The sequence below is a fragment of the Nycticebus coucang genome, chromosome 23, assembly GCF_027406575.1.
Source record: "Nycticebus coucang isolate mNycCou1 chromosome 23, mNycCou1.pri, whole genome shotgun sequence".
Classification (NCBI taxonomy): Eukaryota; Metazoa; Chordata; class Mammalia; order Primates; family Lorisidae; genus Nycticebus; species Nycticebus coucang.
The window spans coordinates 13,372,963-13,385,010 of record NC_069802.1 but is presented as its reverse complement, the minus strand read 5'-3'; the positions used below and the strand labels follow the sequence as shown (position 1 = coordinate 13,385,010).

Genomic DNA, 12,048 nt, shown 5'->3' with positions numbered 1-12,048 from the left:
TGGTCTTTTGTGTCTGGCATCTTTTCACTTAATGTTTTTAAGGTTCATCCGTGTTATAGCATATATCATTACTTAATATTACTCTTTTTATTTTTATTTTCCTTTTGATGCGTATACTGGATCGGGTTTTTTAATACTCCTTTTTTGATACTCCTTTTTTGCATCTGTATAAATAAGCAGATTGTTTTCTTTGTTTTGCCTTGACTGACTCTAGTATCATAGTTTTAGGTCATATAGTTAACTGGGAAGTATCTTCCTTTCTAAATTTATCTAACTTTGAACGTTTGTTAGAATTTATTTACAGAATTTTCTGGGTCTGGTTTTTTCTTTGTGAGAATGAGCATTCAGTCAGAATTTTTCCATTACTCCAAAGATTTTTAAGTTTATTTTTTATTTATTTATTTATTTATTTTTTTGAGACAGAGCCTCAAGCTGTCACCCTGGGTAGAGTGCCATAGCATCACAGCTCACAGCAACCTCCAACTCCTGGGCTCAAGCGTGTCTCCTGTCTCCGCCTTCCAAGTAGCTGGGACCACATGCACCCACCACAACGCCTGGCTACTTTTTGGTTGCAGCCGTCATTGTTGTTTGGCGGGCCCAGGCTGGATTTGAACCCACCAGCTCAGTTATATGTGGCCGGCGCCTTAGCCGCTTGAGCCATAGGTGCTGAGCCGATTTTTAAATTTTTTAAGACTTTCTTAAAACTGGGCGGCGCCTGTGGCTCAGTGAGTAGGGCGCCGGCCCCATATACCGAGGGTGGTGGGTTCAAACCCAGCCCCAGCCGAACTGCAACAAAAAAATAGCCGGGCATTGTGGCGGGCGCCTGTAATCCCAGCTTCTCGGGAGGCTGAGGCAAGAGAATCACATAAGCCCAAGAGCTGAAGGTTGCTGTGAGCCGTGTGACACCACGGCACTCTACCGAGGGCAGTAAAGTGAGACTCTGTCTCTACAAAAAAAAAAAAAAAGACTTTCTTAAAACCATTATAGTAGTTTCCCCGTTTCAATCTTAATATATTTTCATTATCTTCCTTCTTTTTTCTTTGATTATTGTCACCAGATTTTTTTTTTTTTTTGTAGAGACAGAGTCTCACTTTATGGCCCTTGGTAGAGTGCCGTGGCCTCACACAGCTCACAGCAACCTCCAACTCCTGGGCTTAAGCGATTCTCTTGCCTCAGCCTCCCGGGTAGCTGGGACTACAGGCGCCCGCCACAAGGCCCGGCTATTTTTTGGTTGCAGTTTGGCCGGGGCCGGGTTTGAACCCGCCACCCTCGGTATATGGGGCTGGCGCCTTACCGACTGAGCCACAGGCACCGCCACAGATTTTTTTTTATTAGCCTTTTCCAATAAATAACTCTTGGCATGATTAACCTCTATTGTAAGTTTGTTTTATGTCTAATTCATTTCTGCTTCTCTTTATTCTACCTTTTTGCTATTTAAAAAAAAAATCTGTTTTTCTTTTTTCATTCTTTGATTTTTAAAACTTCCTCATTTGAAGATTTAGACCATTTTCTCAAATGAGCATTTGATCTGAGATTTCCCTCCATGCTACTCCAGCTGCTCCTAGAATTTTAATACATAATGCTTTCTTTTTGTTTTTACTGCGTTATTGTCTAATTTGTATTATGATTAATTTTATTCTTTTAAGTCTTCAGTTAATTTAGGATCGTGTTTTTTTGTTTTGTTTTTAAACAGCAACCTCCAGCTCTTGGGCTTAGGCAATTCTCTTGCCTCAGCCTCCCGAGTAGCTGGGACTACAGGTGCCCGCCACAACGCCCAGCTTTTTTTTGTTGCAGTTTGGCCGGGCCGGGTTCAAACCCGCCACCCTCAGTATATGGGGCCAGGGCCCTACTCACTGAGCCACAGGCTCCACATAGGATTGTGGGTTATTTTTCCGGGGGGTGGGGGGGGCTGGGGCTGGGTTTGAACCTGCTACCCTTGGCATATGGGGCCGGCACCCTATTCCTTGAGCCCCAGGCACTGCCCCAGGATCGTGTTTTTAAATTTCTGAGCTGGCTCCGCATGGTGGCTCACACCTGTAATCCTAGCATTGTGGAAGGCTGAGGCAGGTGGATGTGAGCTCACAGGTTCGAGACCAGCCTGAGCAAGAGTGGGACCCCTGTCTCTAAAAATAGCTGGGTATTGTGGTGGGCGTTTGTAGTCCCAGCTACTCAGGAGGCTGAGGCAAGAGGTTTGCTTGAGCCCAAGAATTTGAGGTTACTGTGAGCTATGATGCCACAGCACTTTACGGATGGCAACAATGTGAGACTCTTGTCTCAAAAAAAAAAATTTCTGAGCAGGTGAATGTTTTTATTTTATAAATTTGATTTGTAACTTAACTGCAGTAGATCAAATTGTATAGTTTGTGTGATACTAATTCTCTGACATTTTAAAAGGTATTTTATGGCCTGGATAATTGTCAGTTTTTTAATATTTCATATTTGCTTGATGAGAACATATATTAGCATGTTAATATATTCATTAACTCAGGCTTATTAAATCTTTTGCTCATATCTCCCATGCTAGAGAGAGGAGTGGTCAAATCTCTCTTACGTTGAACAGATTTTCCTTATTGTTCTACCTGTGTTTGCTTTATATAGTCTGAAAGTATTTTTTTATGTTTATTTATTTATTTTATTAAATCATATCTGTGTACATTAATGCAATCATGGGGTACCATGTGCTGGTTTTATATACAATTTGAAATATTTTCGTCAAACTGGTTAACATAGCCTTTCTGAAAGTATGTTTTGAGGCACCAAGCTATTAAGATTTTTATGTTGCCCTAATTAATTGAACTTTTACCCTTTTGTAGTGATCCTTCTTTTGTCTTTAATAGTAATTTTTGTTGTTCAGTCTGATTGGTCTAATATTAGTAGAACTGTAGTAGAGTACCTTCCTTTTAATTAGTACTTGAATATTACTTACTTTTGTACTTTTACTTTGAGTATTCCTATGTTTAGGTGTATCTCTTATAGACACTGTGGCTTGTAGTTTTAACAAATCCACTCTGTCCTCCTTGGCTTTTATCCGATAAACTTAGTTCTTTTACATTTATTTTGGTTATTCATGTAATTGATCTTGTTACTTATTGTCTCATTCTGTGCTTTCTACTTACCTCACCTTTTCTGTGATTGTTCCCCTATTAAAGAAAATTAGGTAGTTGGATTTTTTTTTCCTATTGTGCCTTACTTTGGATTTTTTTTTTTTTTTTGCTTGAATCCAAATCTTCTTCGGTGTTTTCTTCTTCTCTACCAATTTGGAAGTTGTGTGTACTATTTTTGTTCTTTCAGTGGTTATCTTACAAGTTTTATCATGCAGACTGTAAAGCTAAAGTTATGCCATTTTCTTAGTTCCTCTTCACAAATGTAAAGACTTTTTAAAATATTTTAACTCTGTTAGCTTACGTGCTACATTGTCCAGAATATACAGGCCTTGTTTGTTTTCACTTTTTCATATAGTTACTTCTTTCTACTTCATTTTTTCTTGTATCATAGACCTGTCATCTGGGAATTTCATTCTGCCCAACATTCATCTTTAACAATTTTCTTTGCAATGAGGGCCTACTTGGTTTAAACTTTTTTACACATTGGCAAATCTTCTTTTAGCCATCATTCTTGTAAGATACCTTTGCTGGATCTATATATATATATATATATATATGTATATGTGTCACCAGAGCATATATGTGTATATATATTCTAGAACGACAGTTATTTTCTGTTGTTGAAGATAACACTTAACTCTCTTCTGACTTTCATTACTGTTGTTAAGTCAGCTGTCATTTTGTTTTCATTGCAGATGACTAGTTTTAAAACAATTTTTTAAGTATTTGTGGTTCCTTTTAATATCTTTGTCTTGGGTGAACGACAATTTCAGTAATATGTTCCTAGTTGTGGATTTTTGTTTGTTTGTTTTTATCTTTTTGGGAGTTTTTGGGCTTCTGAAATCAGGGGATTATTGTTTTGCATCGGTTCTAAACAATTCTTGGCATTTTTCTTTAAATCGCTTCTGTCCCATGTATTCTCTTCTCTTTCTGGGACGTAGATTAGATGTATACTAGACCTTTTTGCTCTGTCCTCCATGTCTATGTCTCTTAACCTCTCATATTTTCTATCTCTTTGCTTCTCTGTGATTTGAAGCCAGACAAGATTGAGGTAGGTAAATATGAAAGCCAGATTTGCCCTGGCTGCTAATGCTAATATTATCCCTGGGACCCAGGCATCTGGGATCCACAAAGCCTTGAATCCGACTCAAGATAGAAGAGTTGCACCTAAGATGTTTGCAGTAAGACAAGGCCTTTGAGGAACTATTGCGTACCATCTGACTTCCTGCTGGATACCTGTCTGGATGTTGTGTAAATGAAGGCACCCCTCGCTTAAGGCCTAAAACCTTCCCACATATTAAGTTAACCAAATATGAACTCATGAACAAAAACGTAAATAAGCTCCATGGGTGAAAACACAAACAACAAACTTCATATTTGGACATCTAGATACTTCAGATGGTAGGAGTGTATTTCTTTGTTTGTTTCTTTGTATTTCAAGGTATGTTGCTTTAATTCACTTGGAATCTGGTTTTTTTGTGATAGCGGAGCCCTTTGGGACATCTGTCTAGTTATCATACTGGCATAAGTGGAAACCTTTATAATGAGATTTTTTTTTTTTTTTTTTTTTTGAGACAGAGTCTCAAGCCGTTGCCCTGGGTAGAGTGCTGTAGCATCACAGCTCACAACAACCTCAAACTCTTGGGCTTAAAGTGATTCTTTTTCCTCAGCCTCCTAGTAGCTGGGACTGTAGGCACCTGCCACAATGCCTGGCTATTTTTTTGTTGTAATTGTCATTGTTGTTTGGCAGGCCCAGGCTGGGTTCAAACCCGCCAGCTCAGGTGTATGTGGCTGGCACCCTGGTCGCTGAGCTACAGATACCAAGCCTTTTTTTTTTTTTCCCTTAAAAAGACAGGGTCTCACCTACTGCATAGCCGTGAGTGCAGTGGCCATAGCTCACTGTAACCTTGAACTCCTGTGCTCCAGCAATCTTCCTAAGTAACTGAGACTAGAGCTGCAAACCACCACATCTGGCAAATTTTTTAAGTTTTTTGTAGAGATAGTGTCTTGCTAAGTTGCCCAGGCTGCTAGTCTGGTATTGTACCCCTGGCTTCAAGTGATTCTTCTGCCTCAGCTTTTATTTATTTATTTATTTTTATTTTATTTCACCTGGAATGCAGGTGGGGTGAGATTCCTGACTAGGGAGAATGCTGGGATTGTGCCCAGCTGATGGTAATATTCTTCTGATTTTTTTTTTTTTTTTTTTGCAGAGCTTGAAAACAGTTTCTTACTGGGATCTGTTAGTTTTTCCAAAATGATAGCAGTAGTTAGAAAATATTGTATGGAATGATTAATAAAATGATAATTTAAGAAATCCTGAATACAATGAAAATTAGAATGAAATAGTATACATGATTTCATAATAAGCTAGCTTTGGTATTCTCATATATTGGAAATATTTTTCTGAACCTGTTCCTATTTTTAAAAACCTAATTATCAGTATTCCTTCAATTCTTTTCTCCCCTGGAATTTTCAGGCGTAATATTCATGGGGTAAGCAAAGAAAAAATAACAAGAATGTTGGAACACTATCAACGTTTTGTTTCAGTGCCAATAATCATGAATTCTTCAGTTCCGGAGAAAACTGAACGTATTGAGTTGTGTGCATATTCTTGTGAGAATAAAAGTACTAGGTAGGTTAAAGTGCCTTATGTACAAAAATCAATCTGAAACATTTTTTAAAAGTATAATTTTGGAGCTTAGAAATTACTGCTGATTAACTTTTAAAAAGTAAGGTCGACTTTGTTATTTGTAAGTGTTTAGGTGTATGGTCTTGCCTGGAGTAGGATGGGTGTATGTAGATATAGCAAGAAAAGTAAAAGTTCATACAAGAGAGGGCATGAAGATTTTTTCATTATCCACAGAAGTTTGTAAGTCCGTGATTATACTCCTGCCTTTTTTTTTTTTTTTGTAGAGACAAAGTCTCACTTTATCGCCCTCGGTAGAGTGCCATGGCATCACACAGCTCACAGCAACCTCCAACTCCTGGGCTGAAGCAATTCTCTTGCCTCAGCCTCCTGAGTAGCTGGGACTACAGGCACCCGCCACAATGCCTGGCTATTTTTTGGTTGCAGTTCACTGGGGCCGGGTTTGAACCCGCCACCCTCGGTATATGGGGCCAGCGCCCTACCAACTGAGCCATAGGCGCCGCCCTACTCCTGCCTTTTTAATGTCCTGGACTGTTCCAATATTTCCCTTCTCTTCTTGTTGTTGTTATTTTCTTTCTTTCTTTTGTTTTTTTTGGTTGAGACAGGGTCCCACCCTATGCCCCTGAGCAGAGTGCAGTGGGCGTGGTAGCTCACCGCAACCTCAGACTCGGGCTGCGGGCCCCGTTGCCTCAGCCTCCGGAAGCCGCTGGGATTACAGGTGCTCGCTGCAGTGCCAGGCTGGATTTTTCCTTTTTTTTTAGGAGTCGGGATCTCACTGTCGCTCAGGCGAGTCTCGAACTCCTGAGCTCCAGCAATTCTCCCTCCTCAGCCTCCCACAGTGCTGGAATTACAGGCGTGAGCCACTGCGCCTGGCTGTTATTTTCTTTCTACTCATGTCCCTTCTTAATTTTCTTAGGTTTTAGTAAGAATACCCTTTTAAGCTAATATTACAAAAATTAATTATTAATGATACGCTTTTACTAAGTAATACAAATCATACCCTTCTAAAAGTTTACAATATCACACAGGATTGCTTTTGTTAGGCATTTAAGACAAACAACTGAATAAATGAGTACAGAAGAACCTAAATAGATGTGTAGGTCTAAGCCATCCATATTTCGTGGTGGTTAGGGATGGAGAGCCTCTGTTAAAGAAGAATCGGGAGAGGGGAAGAGAAAATCTATAAATGCTTTTTTATTGAGAAGCAGTGTAGCAAAGTGATTAAGTGCATGGACTCTTATAGCTGTATTTCCTGAGTTCAAATCTCAACCTTTGTAATCATTGACACAAAATCTCTCTATACTTCAGCTCCTTATTTCTAAAATGGCAATGATAACATTCTGCTCATAAACATCTCATAAGGATCATGAATTAATACATGAAAAGGATGTAGAATAGCATCTCGCACATAGCTCAGTATTAGTAATGGTTTCACTTAGAAAGCCTTGATGGGTGAGTTGGACCTCTGAGCGCTCCAAGGAATAAGATAAGGAAGGAAGATGAATTGACAGATTGAATTAGGAAAAATCACTGAAGTTGAAAGTATAATGAGTAGTCGAAAGTGTTCTGAGTCTGAAATTAACATTGAGGATGGTTTAAAAAATTTTAACAAATACCTTTTCTTTTTTCTTTTCTTTTCTTTTTTTTGTAGAGACAGAGTCTCACTGTATTGCCCTTGGTAGAGTGTTGTGACATCACACAGCTCACAGCAACCTCCAACTCCTGGGCTTAGACAATTCTCTTACCTCAGCCTCCCGAGTAGCTGGGACTATAGGTGCCGGCCACAATGCCCGGCTATTTTTTTTTGCAGTTTGGCCGGGGCCAGGTTTGAACCCTCCACCCTCAGTATATGGGGCCAGCGCCCTACCCACTAAGCCACAGGCACCATCCAACAAATAGCATTTCAAATGAAAGCTCTCACCCCTTCTCTAATTTCTCTTGATCATGCCCATCATGTTTGTTTTTTTTTGGGGGGGGGGGGTGTTGTTTTGTTTTTTTTGAGACAGAATCTCAAGCTGTCGCCCTAGATAGAGTGCTGTAGCATCACAGCTCACAGCAACCTCCAACTCTTGGCCTTAGATGATCCTCTTGCTTCAGTTTTTCTATTTTTAGTAGAGACAGGGTCTCTCCCTTTTGCTCAGGCTGGTCTCAAACTTGAGAACTTGAGCAATCCACCAGCCTCTGCCTCCCGGAGTCCTAGGATTACAGGTGTGAGCCACTGCGCCCACCCTGGGATGGGCTTTACATACATTAAGCTTAGATAGGTCAGAAAGAAGCCAGGAACAAATTCAGAGCTTTACCTTTAATATTTAATGCATAATAAATACCTAAACTGAAATCTCATATGTACTATTTAATTTTTAAAAAGTTTGAGTGCTTCATGTATGCCCAACATTATGGTAGATAACTAGGTTTATAATAAAGGAATGTTTTCATAATATATTAGGGAAAGATCATGATTAGCTTTTTAAATTTTAATGTAGTTTATTTCTAGAATTTTCAGAATAAATATGTTCCCTATATGTCAATTGAATGCTTCTTTATTTTAAATTATAGTATTAATGATAGCATTAAGATACTTCCTTATGATACTTTAAAAAAAAATCTTACAGCCCAAGAGAAAATGAAGATGGCACCTCTGAAAAAGATGAAAATGTTTTATCCTCCTCTTTGAAGCACTTAGAGTTAGTAGAAGAGAAGAATCTTGAAATGACCAAAGAAACTATGTTACCTGGGAATGTTACTTGTCTGCCTAATGCTGTTTTAAACAAAGAAAGAAAAGAAACAAGTGGTATGAGTCAAAACATTCAAAGTACTTTCATTCAGGAAGTTCCACACATGGGTTTTTCTGACCCTGAAAGTAAAGTAGGAGTGATGGACAAAAGTGAAGAGGAGCAGGTAGAAACGGCCTCTGAGAAAGAGCACAGTAACATCAATGCAGAGAGTTCTGTAGGGAGAGTGTCCCCAAGTACTCATAACGATGAAAATAGTCAAGAAGACTGTGATCTTGTCAGCACTGTACCCCTTCAAAATGAAATATCTTCACCTGGTGAAACATTAGAAGAAAGAACAACAGTAAAGAAAAAAACCTTTGGGAAACAAAAAAGTAAACCAACTTTGGAAAAGTTTCCAAGATATGAGCTATCAAATTTTGTGGGTGACTGGCCAGTTGATAAGACTATTGGACAGAGGACCAAAAGGAACCGAAAAACTGAAAAAGCTTCATCTGTACAAAGTGACAAAAAGTATAACCATCCTCAGTCATGCTTAGTATTAGATGATAGTGTGTCTGTGAATATAGGTTGTATCCAAAAACAAGGGTCTCCAGGTGAAAGTGTAGAAGATGGCAGGAAGTCACAGGCTGATGATATTTCAGAGCCACTCAGTAGCTATAAACACGATCCTTATACAAATACTGGAAAGAACTCATTCAGCATTGTGGGCGATTGGCCTTCACCTGATTCTTTAGCTCAGAGGGAGCACAGATCGAGAATGGCAAAGACTAACTCAAATAAACCCAACCTAGAACTTGGAACAAACGACAACGTGAATGAAATGTCCTTATACACAGCACATGAGACCTGTTGGGGCACAAGCCTTGAAAAACTAAGAACATTGGGTGGCTCCAATTTTGAAAGTTCTGAAATGCTACCCAGTGGAATGGCCTGTGAGAGTCAGAGGCAGCACACAGCACCTCTTACTTTTACCAGTAGTGCACCAGGTATTCCTGGAGTAGCAGGACCACAGGCTTCAGCTGAGCTTCCAGAGGAAGGGGCTAGGGGAGTCCCTGGAGCAGAACTTGATGTGTGTACTCAGACTGAACCACGGGATTTTGCTCTATTATGGAAAATAGAAAAGAATAAAATTAGTATTTCAGATTCTATCAAAGCATTGACAGGACGATTAGATGGATTTAAGCCAAAAGTTTTCAATATCAGCAGAAACTCAGATGTTCAAGAAACAATTCCGTATAGGGTAATGTATGATAAAAGCACGTATGTTGAAGAAAGTGAGCTCACCAGTGCAGATGAGTCTGAAAATCTTAACATTCTTTGTAAACTATTTGGATCTGTTTCATTAGAAGCCTTAAAAGACTTATACGAGAGGTGTAATAAAGATATTATTTGGGCAACAAGCCTTTTGTTGGATTCTGAAACAAAATTATGTGAGGATACCGAGTGTGAGAATTTCCAAAAATCAGACGATGAATCACAAATTGGGCCATTTTCTCTGGGGTTGAATTTGAAAGAAATTATTAGCCAAAGAGAAACTGTAGAGGATTCTAATTCTTCTGTACCAGAGCTTAGCCATGGAATTGGTATCAGTAACACTAATACACAGTCTACCTATGATACAGAAGAGGAAAATTCAGAGCAGGCAGAAATAAGAACTATAACTCCCAAGAAACCTGAATTAATAACAAGTATATTTCCCAGTGCTGCTGTAGATCTAAAGGATAATAGTGAGACATTTCCTAACAGTCAGGTAGAACTTTCATATAGTGTTAAGCAGTCTTGTCCGGGTATGCTAAAAGCTACTACTTGTAAAGATGTCAGTGAAATGGAGAAAAGTCTAGTAGTCACAGAGACTGGAGATGATGTCGATTCTTCTTTAAATTTGTCAGATATTTTAAACTCTGAATCAGGCACTTCAAATCTCGAATTAAATGAGGAAATTTATTTTACGGACTCTCTTGAAATAAAGAAAAATGAAAATCTTTCAAAGGATTATATGAAATTTCCAAACACGGAAGAATTTATGAAAGAAGATGAACAGGAAATGGAGAAAATTCTAATGGCAGGGAGTAGTTTGTCAGCTAGAGTTAGTGAAGAGGACAAAGCTGAGGTGTTGAATCCCGCTCCAGTGATGACCAAGTCTCTAACCATCGACTGTCTGGAACTGGCATTACCACCTGAACTGGCTTTTCAACTCAATGAATTATTTGGCCCTGTGGGTATTGATTCAGGTAAGGAAAAAGCAAATTACGTACTCGGGTATCTTTGTGTGAATAGACCAGAGAAGATTGTATTTTGATTATATAATTATTTCATACTAATGTATATATAATATGTATAAGTTATATATCATACATAGGCATCATATACACAGATATGTATTTATTGAAATGTAAAAGTAATTTACATTGCCTGACTTCACATAGTATCTTTTTTTTTTTTTTTGAGAGGGAGTCTCAAGCTGTCGCCTGGGTAGAGTGCCATGGTGTCATAGCTCACAGCAGCCTCAAACTCTTGGGCTTAAGCGATTCTCTTGCCTCCGCCTCCCAAGTAGCTGGGACTACAGGTGCCCACCATTAACGCCCGGCCATTTTTTTTTTGTTATTGTCACTGTGGTTTAGGTGGCCCGGACCAGGTTCCAACCTGCCAGCTTCAGTGTATGTGGCTGGTGCCTTACCCACGGAGCTACGGGCACTGTCATAGTATCTTATTTTTGACACAACATGTTTCTAGAGGATTTTTTTTTTTTTTTTTTATTTTGGCTGGGGCTAGGTTTGAACCCACCACCTCTGGCATATGGGACTGGCACCCTACTCCTTGAGCCACAGGCGCCGCCCTAGAGGATTTTTTTTAACCCGCCACCCCCAGTACATGGGGGTGGTGCTTTAACCACTGACCTACAGGTACCTAGCATAGAGGATTTTTAAAAAATGTAATTTGAAGAAAGAATTATTTATCTGGGATTTGTGTTTATTCAATGCATATGTTGAAAGTTTTCTGTGATTTACCTCGCTTATTTGTACAGATAAAGCTTTTTTTTAAAATTATTTTTATTTATTTATTTGTTTTCTGAGATAGTGTCTCACTATGTCACCCTTGGTAGAGTGCTGTGACGTCACAACTCACAGCAACTTCAAGCTCCTGAGCTTAAATAATTCCCTTGCCTTAGCCTCCCAAGTAGCTGGGACTACAGGTGCCTCCCATAATGCCTGGCTATTTTCTTTTTTTGTTGTTGCTGCAGTTGTTGGTGTTTAGCTGGCCTGGGCCGGGTTTGAACCTGCCAGCCTGGGTATATGTGGCCGGCTCCCTACCCACTGAGCTATGGGTACCGTCTATGTTTTTTATTTTTTTATTGAGACAGAGTCTTACTTTGTCGCCCTGGGTAGAGTGCCATGGCGTCATAGCTCACAGCAAAACTCTTGGGCTCAAGTGATTCTCTTGCTGTAGTGTCCCTAGTAGCTAGAACTACAGGCACCCGCCACAATGCCTGGCCTTTTTTTTTTTTTTTTTTTATAAGCAGGCCTGGGCTGGGTTTGAACCCACCAGCCTTGGTGCATGTGGC

The 12,048-nt window shown here is 39.4% G+C and overlaps 1 protein-coding gene across 6 annotated transcripts in view; it reads left to right on the top strand.

Moving 5' to 3' along the window:
- N4BP2 (NEDD4 binding protein 2) overlaps nucleotides 1-12,048 on the top strand; it is a 92,401-nt gene that overhangs the window by 43,915 nt on the left and 36,438 nt on the right. For all 6 annotated transcript variants that reach the window (XM_053578141.1, XM_053578140.1, XM_053578139.1 and 3 more), the window contains 2 exons: nucleotides 5,581-5,736; nucleotides 8,364-10,717. In XM_053578141.1, the coding sequence (XP_053434116.1) occupies nucleotides 5,581-5,736; nucleotides 8,364-10,717 (2,510 nt within the window). The remainder of the gene's footprint in view (nucleotides 1-5,580; nucleotides 5,737-8,363; nucleotides 10,718-12,048) is intronic.